The 19319-nt window shown below is 55.5% G+C and overlaps 1 protein-coding gene across 7 annotated transcripts in view; it reads left to right on the top strand.

The window, feature by feature from the left end:
- The window catches only part of DAB2IP (DAB2 interacting protein), a 183438-nt gene that overhangs the window by 93347 nt on the left and 70772 nt on the right, over positions 1 to 19319 (top strand). For all 7 annotated transcript variants that reach the window (XR_008530062.1, XM_054584448.1, XM_054584453.1 and 4 more), the window contains exon 3: positions 12530 to 12675. Coding sequence is in view for 6 of the 7 variants with exons in the window: in XM_054584448.1 (XP_054440423.1) it covers positions 12530 to 12675 (146 nt within the window). In the remaining variant the exon portion in view is untranslated. The remainder of the gene's footprint in view (positions 1 to 12529; positions 12676 to 19319) is intronic.

Below are 19319 nucleotides of genomic sequence, written 5' to 3'. Positions count from 1 at the left end.
GCCCTGCCCTGGAGCCTGGTGGTCAGCAGGAGTCTGATAAACAGATCCCCACAAAAGTATCAATGGCTGAATTCCTGTTATACATTCCTTGCACAAAAGGAGCCTTATCAATCGGATTTTCAGACATTCAGACGGAATGTCAGGCTCTGTGACTGGCAGGTGGGATGCTCTTTGGGGACCTTTCTTCCTCTCTTCACCCCGCCCCAGCCCCTCCCCCCACAGGTGTAGTGCTGGCATCTCCCAGCAGTACACCCAGGACAAGGCAGGGTTTGAACCTTGGCCCCATGGCTTCTTTCCATGGGGCCACTCAGGCAAGCTGCCCAACTCTGAGCCTCTCTTTCCCCATTTGTAAATGGGCACAGGAGCCCCTGGCTCAACGGGTGGCTGCGAGGGCTCAGTGCCTGGTAAAGGGAAGCATTCAGCCAGTGTTCACACCCTGTTCCCCTTTCCGGTGGGTGGGGCTTACCTCTACCCCTCACCTCCCCCAGAGCCTCGGCCCTCCCTTCTGCACCCCTCATCTCCTGCCCCTAAACGACACTGCCCCTGACAGAGCTTCTAGAGCTCAGTTCTTGCCCTGGGAGGTGAAGAGTTATTGCAGGGAGTGTCTGAGACATAGGGGACCAAGCTCCCATGTGGTAGGAGCTGGTGACTGTGCAGGGCTGTTTTCTGCCAATTGGGGGCAGCAGAGCGCAGCAAGTCGATACCTGGATGGCTACTCCCAGAAGAGAGTTGAAGTCCCAGCGGTTTGTGGGCTCCCCTCCGTCCTGTGTCCCCTACCCCAGGGCCACAGGGGGGCCAGATGAGCTAAACAAACCCAGGCCCCACCACTGGGTGGAGGGAGCAGCTCAAATCAGGGAGTGCCTTGCACTGGTAGCTGAACCGACTGAGCCTGAGTCTGGGTTCAGAGACCTGGGGGACCTCTGAAAGGGGACCCAAGTCAGGGACCTTGGAGGGAAGCAAGGTCTGGAGCCCAGGCAGCCTCCCAGCAGGAGGAGGGGCTCAGGCTGAGGTGGGCCAGGGTGCTGGCTACAAGCAGTGTCGCTGCACTGTGGTGACCAGGGCTGGCCAGTTAGACGCTGACCGTGGTGGTGCTTTGAAGGGTTATAGGGGCCCTGCTCCATCCTCACCTCTGCTCTGAGAGGGAGGAAAGCAGATGTTCTGGGAGGGGCTGGATGGTGGTCAGAGCTTGGACGTGAAGCCTGGCTTGCCCGGGCTGGAACCAGCCCTACCCGCTCCTTGCTGTGTGTGCAGTGGGGGCTGTGAGGCTCATTTTGCACAGTCCGCTGGGTCAGGCCCTGTGCCGCACACTCTCCAGGCATCGTCTCATTTAGTATTCACGACTCCAGGGACAAATAACACATCCCACTTTTTGAAGGTGACAAAATCAAGGCAGATAGGAAGTGGAGAACTTGCTGAAGACCACTCAGCTTGCCAGTGTGGATTTGAAGGTCTCCCAGAGCCTGGTGCATAGCTTACAGCCCAGTCTTGCGAGTCAGTGCTGTTATTCTTCCCGTTTTATAGACGAGAACACTGAGGCCCAGCGAGAGGAGGTGCATTGTCTGAGGTGACACAGCCAACCAGGGACAGAGCTGGCGTAGGAACCTGCACCTCCCCATCTCCCGGCCTCATCTTGTCCTGCCCCTGCCTCCAGCTGGCCTGCCCCCTACTGGTCATAAGGTGTTTGTGCAAGGTGGCCACCCTGGGGTAGGAGGGAGCTGCTCCCCTTTCCTGCCTCACCCTGTGGCTCCTGCAGGTCCCCTCCCCTCTCCCAGATGGCTCAGGAGATTGGGTGTAGGGGGCTAGCACAGATGCCTTCATTCCCTTCCCCCATGGCATGAAAATAAAGTCATTGCCTCTGTCACATCAAGTGACATTTGGGTTAGATTGCAGACATAATGATCTCTGAGTCTTCCAGGAGCAGTTGCTTCCAAGCCAGGAGGCCCCCTTTGGAGGTGGTAGTGATGACAGCTGTTTCCAACACAAGGTCCCACATTGGGATGAGTAACTTTTCCTGTGGAATTGCTTAGAGAATATCTATGATGAACCATAATTTTTACTGCTCTGCTTCGGTACCTTAGATGGCTCCTAGGGGTGGGACCCACTCCCCCAGCTGCATTTGAGGCCACCCCCACACCCCTGTCCCTGCCTGTCCTAACCTCCGTGCCTGAATGCGGGGCACTGGGGCCAGGTACCCGGAGGGAGGGACTTATGGAGTGAAGGCCTGTGAGAGGAAGTAAATGAAGTAAATCAGCAAGTGCAGGGTGAGGAGAGGAGGGGCAAGCATCTACCTCCCCGCTTCTGAGAGCCCCACTTCTTGCGTCTTGGGAGGAAAGGTCAGAACAAGTCACCCAGACCACCCCGGTGGCAAGGTCCCTCAAGGACCCCAGCCCTTGCCTTGAAATTGACCTTTACTCCACCCATGGGCTCCCAGGGTCCCTCAGAGCAGGACTCCCAGGTAAGCCTGGCCTGCAGGTGGTAAATCACCCAGGAGCAGAAATAGCCTATAAAATCCTCTCCCAAAACAGTGCGTTTTGTTTCCTGTAGTGAAAAGGGCTTTTAAAAGCACTGCTCACTCAGGGGGATTTATGGGCCTGCCGCCCGCCTCTCCCTCCCACTGGTGTTTACAGGTCCCCGGGACGGGAGCACCCTGGGCTCCTGGTGCTTCCTGACGGCCCCTGGTGCGCTACACCGCTTCCCTGCCTTTCTGCTCCGGGGCTACCCCGGGCAGGCTGGGTGCCTGGGAGGGCAGGGTAGGGCCATCTGATGCCACGGAAGCCCCTGATGGCCCAGCACAGAGATGAAGTCCCACCATCAGTACCTTCCTCCGGCAAGCTGTTGTCTTCAGAGGGTGCCTTCCCATTTATTGTCACCTGCAGATGGGGCACCAGGGAGGGGGAAGTTGTCCTGCCCAAGCTGGAAAAGATTGAGGATCAGCTAAACCAATTCCCTCATTGTACCGATGGGGCAACTGAGTCAGAGAGGCTAACATGCTTGCTCGGAGCCTCATAGTGCAGTGATGGAATAAGGAAGAACCTGGGCTCTGGGGCAAACTGCCTGGGTTGAACCCAGATCTGCCGCTCCAGCTCTGCCGCTTGCTGGCTGTGTGGCCCTGTGAAAGTTGCTTGACCTCTCTGAGCCTCCGTTCTCCACATTAGGTTGTGAGAATTAAGCAAGGTAAGTCACATAAAGTTTTAATATAGTGCCTGGAGCTTAGAGAGGGCTTCATAAACACATCTGGCTTACTCTTAGCATGTTGGAATAGTCTTCATGATTATTAATTAGCAGAGCTGAACCCAGATTTCCTGGCTCTGAACGTGTTTTTTGCTTTTCTTCTTTTTTCTTTTTTCTTCGGTCACTCTGTGGGGTGGCTTCTGCTGAGAGCATTCACTCACACAGAGTGCTCAGAGTACAGGTTTTGATGGGGGACGAGTGCCGAAATCAGTGAGTCACCCTGGCAAGACTGGCCTGTACGGAGACCTCTGACAGGAGTGGAGGGAGGCAGAGGGAGGAAGGAGAGGTCCTGCTGCAGGGGTGAGGCTCCCTGATGGAGTCGGTTTCCCCACAAGCCACGCAGCCCCCGCGCCGCCCTCCCCACCAAGAGGTCAGAGCTGGCCGAGGGCTTAAAGAGCTGATGAAGTGTCTGGCCATCCAGACCTCTGGGATGCGCTTATTATGCTAAGGCTGGTGGAAGATTTATGGAGCAGTGAGTCACTCCCTGGCTGCTCTGGGTTGTCATGTCCCTGCCTGAGACTCACGTGTGGCTGATTTCTGTTCACTGACGCTACCCAGTCCTGGGCACTGGCAGGTACCAGGAAGACCTCTCCAATGTCTTTATTTCCCTCACCACCTTCACACCCCTACTCTTTTCCCAACCGGGCTCACCTCCCACCTCCTTTAGATTCTCACGGTTCCGTAGGGGCCCCCTTTACCTGGGAGTCCTCTGCACTGGGGCAGGGGTGATGCCCATGTTGTAAGCCTGGGCTCCGGTGTGTCACTTGGCGGTCAGCGAGACCTGCGATCACTGCTGTCCTCACCGCTGCTCTTGTAGCGATTCTGCCTGGAGGGGCTGTGTGTGGCCGCCCTGCCCTAAAGAACCTCGGCAAGCCCGCCCAGATCGACCCCCAGTGAAATGCCTTAAAAAGCCTCCCAGGTCACTTTCTCTTTTACATCATAAATATTTGTTAATTCATTCAGGAAGTATTTATGGAATACCTGGCAAGTGTTCAGCACCGGGGACCCCCGGCTGCCATGGCTCCCACAGTCCTGCGGGGGAGGGGGACATCAAACAAATCGATGTATAATTACAACCATGATAAGTCTATAAAGACACCTGGCCTAATCTGAGGGCATCAGGGAGACCCCTGGGGAGAAGCTGTGAGGAGAGATTGAAGGGTGTGCTGGACCCTCTGAGCAAAGGAGACCTCCACTCCAAAGAGCGGGAACAGCCTGTGTCAGGGCCCTGTGACAGGGGAATCTGGCAATTTCAAAAGTCCCATTGAAGCCAGGGGAACTGGAGCAAAGGGAGGGGGTGGTCACCAGGGGCCTTGGGGGCCTCACCAAGGAGCTAGGCCTTTATCCCAGGAGCCCTGGGGAGCTGGTCAAGGAGGTGGAGCTGGTCAGGGGTTGATCTGATCTGTTCTTTCGAGGATCTGCCTAGATGCACTTGAAGAATGCATGGGGGAAGGGTGGCAGGGCTGGAGGCAGCAAAAGCCGTGAGGAGGATCCTGCAGGTGTCTGGGAAGGTCCAGGACTGCCTTTCCAGCTGGGGGACCCTGAGGGCCAAAAACCAGCCTTCCCAGGACTCAGCACATGGTGAGGCTCAAGGAGCATGCCTTGGGTGAGCCGCGGACCAGCACCCTTCCCTGCCCTTTGTTTACTTCTGGGTAATGATGTCTGGCTGGCTCTGGTGGTCAAAGTCCAAGCAATAAAAAAAGAAATGATGACAATGACCGTGATTCCGTGATGACGATAGTAGCTACCATTTTCTGTGTGCCGGGAAATGGGCTAATTTCTTTACATGCATGATCTTATAACTCGTGACAAGAACCTGTGCTGACTACTGTTGTTCCCATTCTACAGAAGAGGAAACGGGCTCAAATGGCTAGGTCACTGACCTAAGGCCCAAAGCCACAAGTAGCGGAACCCTCTGCTACTACGCTTCTTGCTGAGGGGTGGAGGGGAGGACAGGCCTTTGTATTTTACCTGGGATTCCTAGAGATTGAGGTAACCCTAGCACCTAAAGAGGTGTGTCAAAGGGTGGCATTTCAGATTTGGTGATGGCAAAGGAGAAAGGTTTGGAGCAGGGGTCCCTGGCTCTGGAGGGGCGTGGGGCGCTGCTCAACAGCCTGCCAGGCCTCGATGCTCTGAGACACCACACGTTCAGGGAGCTGTGAAGACCAGCTTTCAGGGTGTGAGAGAAGCAAACAGGTCGTCCTCAGAGAGGGGCACAACGTGAGGGATCCTGCACACAAAGCAGGGCGATTGTGGGGTCACCAGCATGGAGCCGTTTGGCCCCCTGGGATCCAGGATCTAGGCTCCCAGCTCTTTGAGCTCACGCAGACGCTGTCCCTTCCTGTGGTGGCTGTGAACTTGAGCCCATGGGGGCCTGTGTGTTTGGCCTCATATCAGTGTAATTCTGTGAGTGCCTGACGACATCTGAGTACGTGTGTGTATTTGTGAGCTTGTTTCAGCGTATTTGTATGCTTGTTGGTGTGTTTTGTGATTGTGAATGTGTGTTGGTCAATGTGCACGTGTTTACGGTAGTGGTGGGGTGACTTGTATGTCTACACATACGTTTCTAGGTGGGCATGTTCCCCCCATGTGCCTTTGTATGCGTGCATGTCCTTGAACTGGTGTGTATTCTGGCCCTGCCTCTTTCTCCGGGTGAACACGTTTAGGTGTGGTTACCTGGGTAATATTTTACTTCAAGAATGATCCTTGAGGATCAGGGCCCAGCCGCCTCCCGGCTCTCAGGGCCCACAAGCTGGTTCTCTGTGTGACGCAGGCAGTCTGTCTGCCTTCTCTGGGTAGTGAGGAGTGAGGAGGTCTTACATTCAAGGGAGCATTGGCAGGGGGTTAGGGAGGGTCCTGTGGGCATAGGACGGCCCATGAGTAGGTGGCCACCAAGAAGGCACCAACTTAATCCTGACTTAACATATGGTCCCTGTTTCACCTGTCACCGTGCCTGACATTCCACCATTAGTGAGTCCTTCCCCATCTGGGACTTTCTTTGATGGTGGCTACCTCTCAGGGGAGGAGGCCAGGAGGCCTGACAGCTTGCTGAGGGCACAGCCCCAGGAACAGGGAGGGAGGGAGGAGGAATTGTGCCTCTGAAGGACTCAGTGAAGCCTGGGAACTCGCTGGTACCGTCCGTGCCAGGGTGAGGGAGCCCAGCTGTGGAAGGCCGCTGCTCTAGCCTTACAGAACCATCAGTTATCAGCGCTGCAAAGGAGCTTGGTGATCGGCCAGTCCAGCCCTCACAATACAGACGGGAAGACTGAGGCCTGAAAAGAGGAAACATGGACGCCTGGGAAGTTCTTGAAGTGGGGGTGCCGGGTGAGGACAGTCATTCCATGGTGACTCTGGGAAGGTCCCCTGCCCTCTGGGCTTCTGGTACCTTGTCTGTACCATATGGGCATTGTCCTGACTGCCGCCATGAGCCCTCCTGGCTCTCGCCCTGTGATTCTGGTAGCAGGACTCCTCACTGTCCCCAGCTCCTTCCCGGAGCCTGTGCCCTGCTGGGGTGAGGTGTCACTACCAGCTGCCAAGGTACCCCATCTGCCTGCCAGCCTGTGTGCCCAGCAGATCTGCAGTCTTGGAGCGGTATCTGGATGGGATCTTCCCCTTCCTTTCCTGTTTGTTTAGGTGTGCTGTTGGCATTTACACAAAGCCCCAGAAAGATACTGAGAGACAAGCCTGTTAAAGTAGGCTTCTGCCTTGAAGGATCTCTGTTTGGGTGCCAGCCTTAGAATTGGCCACGGGTGGGGGAGCTGGGCCTGGGCAGACGGAGGGCCCCAGAGGTGAGGTGCTGGCTCCATCCTGAGCCCTGGGCCCAGGGTGGGCAGCCGAGGGCTCAGCGGGCAGGTCAGGCCCGCCCACCCGTTTGCAGTGACCCAGGGTCCGTTTACTGAAAGGGGAGCAGGTGAAGAAGGTAGGGTTGAGGCTGCAGGACCAAGCAGATGGTGGAGTTGGGGGAAGGAACTTGCCTTTCATAGAGCACCTGCTATGAACCAGGCATGGTACTTGGTGTTTTATGTTCAGGCGGGAAAGTGGCCCAGAGACCAGGGGCAACGAGCAGCTCCCAGATACCCAGGTGGCAGTGCTGAAATGCAAACCTCCAGGCGCTGCCTTCTGGTTGGGGAATGAGGCACACATGAGGATGGTACCAGGCGAGGTGCCCTCCCTGAGCCTCTGGGTCCTCACCTGCGAGTCCCAGGAACTCAGGGGTAGAGTGCACCTTCCCTTTTTTCCTCCTACCCAGAGGCCAGTGCCTGGGGCTGAGTGTAGGGAGGAGGGGCTGAGCTGTCAGTTCTCCTTCTGGCCTTTGACTTGTGTGTGTGCACACAGTGCAAGTGTGTATATGCCTGTGTGCATGTGTGTGTGTGTGGGGGGGCTACAACGCCGCTGGTTATACTCTCAGCTCTACCGCCTGTCAGCTCTGCCACTTGGCAAGTGGCTTAACTTCTCTGAGTCTCCTTTTACAGCTTCCCCAGGAGTCCCAGTGAGAGGCACTGGGCCCTCCTTGCAGCATGTGCAGTGAGCGTCAGGGGCAGGGCTACATGGCAGAGCAGGAGCGCAGTAACTGGTAATTTATCATCATCATCATCATCATCACCATCATCATCACTTGAAATTGACTGAAACAGATGAGTGAAGAAGTCTGTGTCTGGAGTTCTGAAAGGCCCTTGAGAAAGTCTCTGGACATCCTGGAGAAGGAGCAGGGCTGCGGGCCCGATGCCAGGACAGTGGCGTGGTAGCTGGAACAGGGGTGGGGGAGCTGCTGAGCACTGGGGTCCTTCCATCTGGAGACCCCACAGGCTTCTGTCCTCCACTCGGGGCTGCCCTGCACTTTATCAATGACATGGATGGAAGCCCAGGGGTCCTGCGGATCCCCTGGGTGAGAGAATTTCCAAAGGGGAAGCAGGCTGTCACAGACAGGGGGCAGAGGCTACACGGCTGTCAGCGCTGAACCGCTGGGAGTGGGCCTGGGGAGCGGGGCACCAGGCAGCAGCCTCGTGCAAAAGCCTCTGGGGCCTTAGTTGACCTAAGTGCAGTGACACAGCTGTCTGAGAAGCACATGGGACACGGCTGTGTTAGTGGAGGCAGGGTGCCCCATCTGGGGAGGGAACAGGCTCCGCCCTTTCGGACTGTGCAGGCTGGTTGCTGAGCTGGGGACATCAGTCCTTGCTCTAGTGAATGAACACCGAGCCCTCCCCCTGAGCAGCCCACGCCAGCACTTTTTGCCTCCGGAATCTCTGTGAGGTTGCTTTAAAAAAAGTGTTTGTTTAAAAGAGTTCAAAACTACCACACCAGATGATAGCCTGTGGCTCCAGCATCGTTTTGCAAGCAGACTCACCCATTGGCTAGGCTCGACACCAGGATGCCAGGCCACCGCCCAGCTCCCAGGGGTGCCCAGACAGGCTTGCACCTATGGCAGCCACACACCTCCTCGGAGCAGAAACCAGTGGTTGTGCTAGAGGCAACATGAGTAATAATAGTAAAGCTGGCAACAACTGTGTTTAGTTGCTTAGTAGTTACCATTTTACGGATGATCTCTTATCTCATTTAATCCATCTCACAACCCTATAGATGTCATCACCAGCCATTTTATAGATAGGGACACAGAGGCTCAGAAAGGACTAGTAATTTGCCCCCAGTGGATGTTAAGGTTTGAGCACAGTGGTGCGAGAGGACTTGCGCTGGCCCAGGGGGTGTGATCAGCAGGGCCGGCTTACGTAGGATCGGCCTCGGAGACGGTGGGATAAAGTCAGGCCCCAGGGCTATGGAAACAAGGTCCAGAGCCTTATCTGTCCTATTTAATCCTCACTGCAGCCCCTACCCATTTCTCAGAGAAGTGAGGGGCTTGCCCACCATTCCCCAGCCAGGGAGTCTGTGGAGACAGAGTTGAGGCCTATTTGCCTGCCTCCAGCTCCCAGCTCTCAGCAGGCAGTGCTGCAGTTCTAGAACCCATTTTACTTAAAGAAGGGACATGATTTGACCACGTCCCTTCACAAAAGTTTGACTTGGGTCTAGAACACTATTTTCAGACCTGAAGATCAGATAGTCTCTCTTCTAGAGCTGCACCCGCCTCCAGAAATCATGTCTTGGGACCTGCCCGTGAAAGGATAGGAGAAAAGGAGCATCCCCCTCTGTCCAGGACTGGAAAAAGGGCCACCCTTGGCCCTCCACCCCATGAATCGGTCAGTAAGGAAGCTGCGAGGCTGGGTGGAGCAGGGAACTGGAGTCCAGGATCTTGGACTAGCCTTGCTGTGGGACCTTGAGGCCTCATTCCCCCATATAACGCAGTCTTGGATCTGAGTCCCCTTCCAGCTGTGGCTTTCAGGGACAATGAACATTTGTTAAGCTGGCCATATGCAGGGACCTGAGCTGGATTCTCCGGGGGACACAAGGGTGGGCATGGGTGGTGTGGAAGTGAATGGGGTTCCTCCCTGTTCTCCTAAAGAATCACTCTTCTCATGATCTGAACTCTCTGCCTTTTTTCTTTTTTCTTTTTTTTTAAGATTCTATTGATTTATTTTTAGAGAGAAGGGAAGGGAGGGAGATAGAGGGAGAGAAATACCAATGTGTGGTTGCCTCTCGCACACCCCCTACTGGGAACATGGCCCACAACCGGGGCATGTGCCCTGACTGGGAATTGAACCTGCAACCCCTTTCTTTGCAGGCTGGCATTCAATCCACTGAGCCATACCAGCCAGGGCTGAACTCTCTGCCTCTTAATCTGTATATTGCTTACCTCCTAGTGTTCATGACTACCTTGGTTGCTGTGTCTAGCACATAGTGGACTTTGATAAATGGTAAATGAGTGAATGTGATAGAGAGTTTGAGCCTCCAAGGTCATGGTCACTTTGGGCGTATGTGGGGAGTATATTCAGAGGAGGCTTCCAGGAGGAGGCTGCTTGTCAGAGAAGCATTAAGTGTCACCTTAGGAGAGATGGGGAGAGGAAGTGACACGTGTCTCACTCAACCTCCTAGAAGGGAGAAGAAAAAAATTTTTTAACTCAAAAATAGGATAAAGCTGTCAACATTGCTACATAATGAGCTACCTAAATTATGAAACATGCTTCTTGGTTCTTTGTGCCACATGAGTGTAAAAATGGTGAAATTTCCATCAGTGTAGAAAATAAAAAACAAAAATTACAAGCCCGTTGGGGGAACTTGCTTGACAATAACACCTGTTAGAGGAGAGCCCATCCATGTTACCCAGGTGCATCTCCCCACCCCCCCACCCCCATACCTGGCAAAAGACCAAGATTTGGAGAGCAGAAGATTGTGGAAAGGTTGGGGTTCCTGCCTTCATGTTGTGTCTCCCAGAGGGTCTACTGTTCCTCAATCCGCCACCATTTTTGGTTCCTCTACATCAGGTGGTGCCCTATGGGTCCCCCTCTGGAAGAGGGTCCCTCCTACAGCTAACACCTGAGAGATATTTGGTGAGCCGCATGCAGCCAGTTAGAGCACTTTCATGGATGCTGCTGGGCTGCAGAGGCGAGAGGCACTTGGGCTCACTGCCTGGGAAGCCTTCCGGATGAGGTCACATTTCACTTGGGCCTTGTAAGATGTGAGGAATTCTGACAGGTAGCCACCAGGATGGGTCTCGTATGGATGTGAGAGATGGAGTGGGAGGGAAAAGTAAGGGGAGAAAGGAAGGAAAAGGGAAAGCTTGAAGAGGGTGGGCAGGAGAGGGTCCTATGGGAAAAGCTCTGGCTGTAGGTAGGTAGGGCTCTTGGGAGACTCATTTTGCCTCTCTGAGCAAGGTTTCTTTTGCAGAAAGGGATAATGTTTTTCTGTTTATGTGGGGACGAGATGATGTGTACAGCCAGCATTTAACTTTGTCATGTCTAGGGTGCTGGGGCCACAGAGAGGGACAGAGAGGCCTGATCTATAGCAAATGTCCACCTTTTCCCCTGGACCAGCGAGGGCCCCAAGTCTACTCCCTATTGCTTGATGAATGAAATGTGATGTTCGGATCGTGTACAATATTAATTTCAAAATAAGATAATATCCCATTCACCTGGAATTGAGGCTGGGGTGGTGAATCCCAGAACCTTCTCTGACCACCCCCTCAGGGAATCCCCCTGCTCCACTCCCCCCACCTCCCACACCCCCCAGTTTTCCTCTCCCTCCAGCATCCTGTGTGTTCCAAGTTCTGAACACCCCAGGCTGTGGCCCCTTGAGGCTCCAAATCTCCCCATTCCCTGTAAAGAAGCACTGTTCAGCCCGCATGTATCGAATGCCTGTCTCCGCCATTGGGCCAGGGGCTCTTGGAGCTGGGGTTGGGATTAAGCTGTCCTGAGTCCAGGGAATCCCGGTAGATGAACGAATGGCCCGAACGCTCTCCCCCCAGCTGAGGTCTGCCATACTCCTGCCAGGAGCAGGACTCTCCCCACCGTGGGTCATGAATGGGGCCAGGCAGCTGTCCTCTAGATAAGGTCCAGACTTCCCGGGGACCTGGCTCCAAATGTTGAAGCAGGCAATGGGGCTACTCAGCAAACCCTCAGCCCCTCGGACCCTCCCTGAGCTAGGCATCAGGAACCCTGAGCCCAAGGTGGTGGTTCCTGTTGGTATACTCTGGCTCCAGGCAAAGGGTTCCACCCTGAGGGCCAGTGATGGTCGTCTGCGGAAGGAAAGGCACCCAGGTTAGGAGTCCAGGTGGCAAGCGTAGCCGGCCGACCCCTCGAGGACCACACGCCTGCTCTCGGAGCCTTAGTTTCCCCGACCTCTACCACTGGCGCTGAGAACACCGACCTCGAGGGTGGAGGAAGGTGCTTTGTCAATCAGGAACGGCGTGGGGGGCGTGGATTTCTCAAGGTGGTTGGGGGGCGTGTGACCTCCTTACTGAAAGAGGTGAGGGGGCTGCGGCCGCCCAAGACCCCGGGGGTTCCCGCCCCTCCGCTGCCCCACCCCTTCGTGCTGGGGCCGGCTCCCGCGCCCGGGGGGCTCGGGCTTCCTCGGCCTCGGCCGGCGCGGCTCGGCTCTGCGTCGCCATGGCAACAGCGGCTTAGGGGGCGGGGGCGACGTGGCGGGCTGGGCTGGGCTGGGCCGGGCTAGGTTGGGCCGGGCGGGAGGCGCGGGGTGGGCTGGGCCGCGCAGCGCGGGCCGAGCCGTCGGCGCTCGGTCGGCGGGCTGGCGGGCGGCGCGGGCCGCGAGCTGCTGGGGCCGAGCCCGAGCCCGCGCCCGCCCTCGGCCGCGCGGCCGCCCGAGCCGGGGCGCGGGTCCCGCGTGGGTCCCGGGCCCGGCGCCGTCGCCGCGCTAACCCCGCCTTCCCTTCCCCTTCTTGTCGCCCCGCGCGCAGGGCTTCCTCAGCCGCCGCCTCAAGGGCTCCATCAAGCGCACCAAGAGCCAGCCCAAGCTGGACCGCAACCACAGCTTCCGCCACATCCTGCCGGGGTTCCGGAGCGCTGCCGCTGCCGCCGCCTCCTCCGCCGCGGACAATGAGAGGTGAGCCCGCCGCCGCTGCCTCTCGGCCTGGCCTCCTCGCGCCGCCGCCCCGGGATGCGCCCCGGAGGGCGCGGGGACAAAGCGGGAGCTGGCGCCGGGGCACGCTGCAAGCGGGGAGGGCATGCCACGCCGCCGTCCGGCAACTTGTGGGGCCGCCTCGGACTGGGGGGCACGACGGGCGGTCCCTTCGCTTTGCTCCCCGGGGTGAGGCCGGGCAGAAAGTGCCCTCGCCGAGAAGTCCTGGCTCGCTTTGCCGAGGTGGGCATTGTTTCCCGGGCGGTGGAATGCCCAGGGATGGGGACAGAAGTGGCTCCTCCACCCACAGGACTCGCCCCCCCTGCTTTTGGAACCCCTGGGTGTCCGATACAAAAGGCATTTTCTGCTGGTTTTTGCTGAAACCCAGTGGTGAGGAAAAGGGTGAACATCTGGAGGGGAGGAGCAGGGGGCTGGGCCGCTTAAGGGGCACATCTGCTCTAAGTAGGGCTTGCGCTATGCTGGGGGCTGGGGCGGGTAGAGCAGGCAGTGCCCTGAACACAGGGGCATCGCCAGAGGCCGGGGAAGAAGGGCCTTATCCTCTCCAGTCTGGGCAGCTGCTTCCCTTCCTTACCTCTCTACTCCCACGGGTGTCTTCTGTTCCCTGTTTCCTTTTCCTGGGCAAGCCAGGAGTAGGGTGTGGAAATTCCAGGGGGAGGTAGCTTTTGGGGCAGAAGAGGAGGGGAGGGAGGTGGTTCAGCCTGCCCAGAGTCACCGGCAACCGAGCAGGCTTCAGCTCGCAAGGGCAAGCCCTCCTGGCTGTGTGTGGGGGCACTGGACGGACAGGACACAGTCTCTTGGGGCCCCAGGTCCCACTTCTTGAGCCATGCCAGCCACCGCACCTTTCCACTTGGGCACAGGTACAGTGATGGATTCCGGTGCCAGTTAGAACGTGTCCCTGCAGAGCTGTGGAGGGGAAAGAACAGGCAGGCACTGAGGAGCCTTTTCAGCATTCAGCCCCAACCTCTCAGGCCCCTGGCATCTTCCTTCATAGGGCTGTGCCCGGTGTGTGATCGGTGAGTTGGTGAGTTGGCGAGTTGGCGAGGCACAGGGAGAATAAAAATGTGTCTCCCCTCTCCGTTGGTTCCAACAGGGAAAGGAGTACAAGTTATAAGCCAACTCCTACCCAGGGTTGTGTGACTTTAACTGACCCCAAGCATCTTTCTGGAGAGTAGCCCCAGTAGAATTATTAGACCTTTAATTTCTACCAGCCCAGAGCTCCGCTCTCCAGCACCTCCCTGTTGCTGCCTGCAGCTGGTTTCCTGCCCCAGCCGCCAGTCCCAGCCCAAGGCAGGACCCTTAGCCTTTCTCTGATAGCGGTGGTGCCCCAGGGGACGAGGCGTGCCGAGCTTTGCCGTGGCAGGCAGATGCAGCCAGGCCAGAGCTCGGCGCTGGGGGCAGCCACTGCGTCTTTGAAAATCTCGCTTCCCATCTTTGTTATTGTCTGGGCGGCAGGCCACCCGGTTTGCTGCCTTCCTGCCTCCGCCTGCCCCGCCTCCTCCGGCTTTCTCCCCCAGGAACATGCCCTTCTCTGCGCTTTCCTTGGCAGGGGTCAGGACCCTCTGCACCCGCATGCGGGGGCTTGTGTACGTACCCCGTTTTGTGTGCATGTGTTGATTGTCGGGGAGCAGGAGAAACAGCAGGCAGTCCGGCCTCCGAGTGTGTCTGCCCTCCCGGGAGCAGACAGCGTGCATGCCATGTTTACCTCCTTCCAGTGGAGAGCCTGCACTGAGAAGCCGGCGAACGCTTGGCTGGCCACCCTGGCTGGAGGTTGGGGTATGGCCAAGATGACCTCGAGCAGGTCCTGCCCAGCTTTGCCTCAGGTCAGCCTTGCCATATGCTGAAGGGGCACGGAGTGGGGGTTTGGGAATGAATCTGTATAAGCCCATTTCTAGAAACGGTGGTAAACGGTAGCGGTTGGAGCCGAACGGCACTGGCAGTGGTGTGGAATTGTCTTATTAATTTTCTATAAACAAAATCTGGCTTGGTGGCTTCTCTGGCACAGGAAGGGGGCCCAGATTTCCTAAAGATAGGCAGAGAGACTGAGTTTGAAATCTCCCTTTCCAGCCATGGCGCTGAAATGGGCTTTGGCGGGACTGGGGTCTCCGGTTTTGCTTCTTTGGTTAGCAATAGATTCATTGGCTGCTACTGGGATGGATGGGGAGATATTTCTCCGGGGAACCCCCTGGAGTCGTCCTGTTTGGAGTTGAGTCAGTCAAACCAACTATGGTGACCCAGCTCTCCCAAAGCTCGCAGTCAAACCTGGGTGAATGGTAAGGTGCCTCCCCCTACTCTGACTTGGTGTGGTTGTGCTGTTGAAGGCTGGGAGGACCGAAAGGCTACCTTTGACGTGGTTTAGCAGCAAGGAGGGTCCTGAATCCTGGCTCCCGGGAACCCTGACTGGGCTGCCCAGTGGGCTGCCGTGCTCCCTGCTGGGGAGGGTGTGGGTAAGTGCAGAGATGTCGGTCTCAGTGTGGGGATGGGAATGGGGTGGGGGCTTCTAGGTGACAAGTGTGAGCCCTGGTCCCTGTGGCTCTCCCCCCCCCCCCATAGATAGCCAGCACAGGGAAGCAGGGGGTGGCCACTTGGGTTCCGGCTTCGGATGAACCTGTCTGCTTTACGGCTGTGGAAGCGGCTTTGTTGCATGCTATCTGCCGTGCTCTATAAACTGCTGTGTGGTGGAGGTTATTTTCTGCACCGGAATTCTCTCACTTGGAGATTGGGAACCTCCCTGGGCTCCCTGGGAAAGAAATCTGCCCCCGGGGTGGCGGCACTGAGGCTGGCTGGTTCCGGGAGAGGGCTGATGTCTGGTTATGAGGCTGGGGTCAGGCCAGCCAGGGCCTGGTGGGCACGCTTGTGCACTGGGGGTCCTCGGGGCCACAGGACAGGTTTGAGCCTTTGTACTTAATTCCCCTAAGTAGCTGGGGGGAGGTTCCCAGCTGGTCTCCAAAATCCCTGGGGCCCTAGACCCTCATTTCTTCTTTGGAGGTCTTGGAAATAAGCACCACGGACAGGTAATCATTTCTCCTGGTAACAGAAATGCGAGCTGCTCAGAGGCGTTCCAGGTGAAAGGTATGCCGGCAAAAGCTTTCTTGTTTTGCAGTCTAGAAATGTGGCCGCTTCGTTTACAAGGCTATATTAATGTGGGTAAGCGCGATCCAGTCTGTGGTGGTTCTGCCTTCTCAGGAGATAATTTCCAAGTCACTCGTTTATTTATTAATGTTCCTGAGTAGCTAAGAGGGTCAGCTGGCAGTATTGTGCTGTCTTCATCCCTTCTCTCCCTGACACTGTTTCTGGGTGACTCCAGCCCTCCACATGTGCTGAGATTATGTTCTCTCTGCCTCTCTACCTGTCCTCCTCACCTATAATTACTCTGCAGTGATTGTAGACACCGCCCCCCACTTCTTCCCATTCTTCCGGTGCAGCGCTTATCGCATAAATGCTGGCAACCCAGGTGCAGAGATGCAGGGCTGCCGTGTGCAGAGTTAGAGTTGGATTGCCCCTCCCAGGCATTGTGTTACCCGGAGTTCCCGCCCCGGAAAGTTACTAATGGTGGGATTCCAGACAGTGCGAGACTCGAGACTCGGGAGGGAGGTGCTGGAAGTGGCGGGTGGGAGGTTGCAGGGCCCCTCAACGAGCCCTGAGGAGGCAGGAGTTAGTTCTGCCCTGTTGGGTGAGGCGGTCCCTGGAGGGGGAGAGGAAACCTGATGACAAGCAAGGAAAAAGGAAGAAGATATCTGTTTCCCTGCCTCAGCTGTTACCTTCCTGAGTCTCGGTTTGCACATCTGCACAATGGGCCTGATGTTGTTGGTGGAAACAATAATATATTCAGCATGTATTTAATAGGAAATGGCTGTTCTGCTCAGTGCTGTTTCCTTAACAGCGAGTTTGCACATTTTTAAATGTTTCTAAAATTTTGTTCAGTAAGTAATAATATGCAGAAGAGGCTAGACTAGCATGTTGATGGTTTGCACTAGGTGGTAGTTAATATTGGTAGGGAAGAGTTGCTTCGTCTTGGTAAGCCTCAGTTTTCTCATCAGCAACATGGGAATAAAAACAAGCAGTCGTGAGGTTCAGGAAAGATGTTAAATGCTACTGTCCCTTAAGGGGACTGTACAGTGGGTCATTACTACCTGAAACACAAGAAATAGCTGGGCAGAGCGACCTGTGTTTCTTTCTACACTTGTGGAAGCAAACAAACCTCTTCTATATATCTTTTAAAAATCAATTTTAAAAGTTCTATCTCATGTTAGATCATACTTGTTTTTAATCATTTAGGCATTTAGATTATCTAGCTTTTGTTAAAAAATGATGCAGGCATTTAGATCCTTGAATATCTATCTTTGTCTACATCTCTGATTGTTTCCTTAGGATAAAGTCTTACTTAGAAAGGAAATGAGGAAGTCAAAGAATAGAAACAGTTTGTAGTTTTTGATAGAAATGCCCCCCACCGAAAGACTATAATAACTTACACTCTCCCCATGATTTTTAGGAGTGCTCACCTGTTTCCTCACACCCTTAAAAACGTTGGGTGCCATCATTAAATCTTCCTCATTTGAATAGGCAGAGAAAATGGTATTTCTTTGTTATTTGCATCCCTTTGCTTGTTAGTTAATGAATGTTGTTTTCCTAGTTTATTGACCAGTAGTGCTTTTTCTTTTGAGTCTTTTCTGTTCCTGTCCTTGGCCTTCTGAACCTCCTGACAAGCCCCTTCCAGGATTCTTGGTTGCTTTGTATGGCTTCCCCTCTGCTCTGAGCGGCCCCATGTAGGTGGGTCTTTGTTAAATGGGCCTCTGCCTTCCAAGAGGTATGGCAGGGAATTCATTAATTATCTACAAGGAAGGCTCCCCAGCTCTCTCCTCCCTCCCTCCCTCCCCTTCCTCCTCTCCCTGAGGGAATCAGATTTAATTCTTAATCCGATAATTATTATAAGGAGGCCTGGTATTTACACTGCTCTTGGGGAGGTCTTCGGCCCCACAGGATAGGCGGACAGCGAAGGCACTGTTAGATTCTGGGAAACTGAGGCACACAGGCAAAGGCACAGAGGTGGGACCATCGCAGAAGCCAGGCCTCGCCATCAGGTCCCCACCCACCTGCAGCGTTGTGCTTGGAGCCCCGGGGACACCTTTGGCGGCAGAGCTGACAGGAGCCCTGCACGCGAGCAGACGATTCTGAGCCTCACCCCCAGACAGGGAGGGGAGAGCCACGGAACACGACTCGGACGTAGAGGAGAACCAATTTATTTTTTGCCTTCTCATTTTTATCACCCTCCTTTTAGATCTGCGGCTCCCTCGTGTATCTTCCAGAGATGTGAGCGGGGCAATATTTTTAGGCACGGTGGAAATTAGCTAGTGAGACTGTGATCAGCCCCAGGCCGGGGTTTCAGAGGCTAGAGAGGCTTTCCTTCATACAGGTATCTGTAGATACATGTACATGTCTGTGTATGTCTTGCAAGTGTGCACCTGCCCTCAAGAGTGTGTGTGTACATTATATGTAAATGTTCTGTACGTGTCTGTGCATTTGAAATGAGTAATCACATGTAAAGCATTTAGAACACTGCTTGGCACTTCATGTTGGGTTGGACCACATGAAGTGGCTGTTTTTGTAGGTCGAATGTGGACATATGGTTCAACCTAATAAGTGCTCAATAAGCGTGGACTACCATTACCATTGTGTCTGTTATGTGTACACGTATGTATAGTATGTTCTGTGTCTGAGCTCGCACATGTGCATTTCTGTGTGCAATTTCTGCCTGGGTTTATGACCATGGAGCTGGCCAATTTTGTAGACAAACCACCCACCTTCTTGGGGAGAACCTTCTGGGGCTCACTCAGCCTGTAGCTGGGCCACCAGGACAGCAGCTCCCTTAATTCCCTTTTGCCTTTAGGTTCCAGGGGAGCCCAGGCCGGGGGTGCCAGGCCCGATGGGTGCCGTGGGGCCCATCGCTTCTCGCCAAGCAGCCCAGCCTATTTCCAGGCCCCATGTCTGAGGATATGCAAATCGACTCTTTAATGGAATTCCTTTGCAAAATATTACTTGAAGCAAAAAGTTAATTACCAGGCTCTAATTAATGGCTATTTTAGAAGGCCACAGAAGAGATCATAGGGAGACTGAACAGGCAAGAGGGAAAACACCCAGCTTCCCCCGCTCGCTGGCTTGGTGGCTCCTTCCCAGGTGGCAGAGCGCACTTAGCTTCTCCCCTGCTCGGAGCTGCCCGCCCACTCCCGTGTGGTGATTGGCTAAGGGCGAGTGAAGAAGCGCCTTCTGCGTGAAGAGCCTCTGGTGTTCTCTGAGGAGTGGCCTGGGCTGTGTTCCCACCGGGGGCGGGGTGTGCGAGTAGCTGCGGACAGCAAGCCTGGACTGTGGTGAGGCTGTGCCACCTCGCCCCCCCCGCCTTACTCTGCCATCCCCCCCCCCCCCCCCCCCGGCTCCATCCTCTGAGGCCTTCTTGCAGCCCAGTGACATGTCCAAGGCCTAGGCTGTGGCAGGGACTGGCCAGTTTCAGTGAACTCCTTTCCTAATTCTTCCGGGGCCTTGGGGCTTGTGTCCCCCGTCCTCTCCCAGTGCCTGAAGCAGCTTCTGGAAAGGCTTGGTCTCGGCCAGGGGCCAGC

The sequence above is a fragment of the Pteronotus mesoamericanus genome, unplaced genomic scaffold, assembly GCF_021234165.1.
Source record: "Pteronotus mesoamericanus isolate MK-2021 breed Mesoamerican mustached bat unplaced genomic scaffold, CSHL_Meso_final contig_78, whole genome shotgun sequence".
In the NCBI taxonomy this organism is placed as follows: Eukaryota; Metazoa; Chordata; class Mammalia; order Chiroptera; family Mormoopidae; genus Pteronotus; species Pteronotus mesoamericanus.
This window is presented reverse-complemented; position numbering and strand designations above follow the sequence as displayed.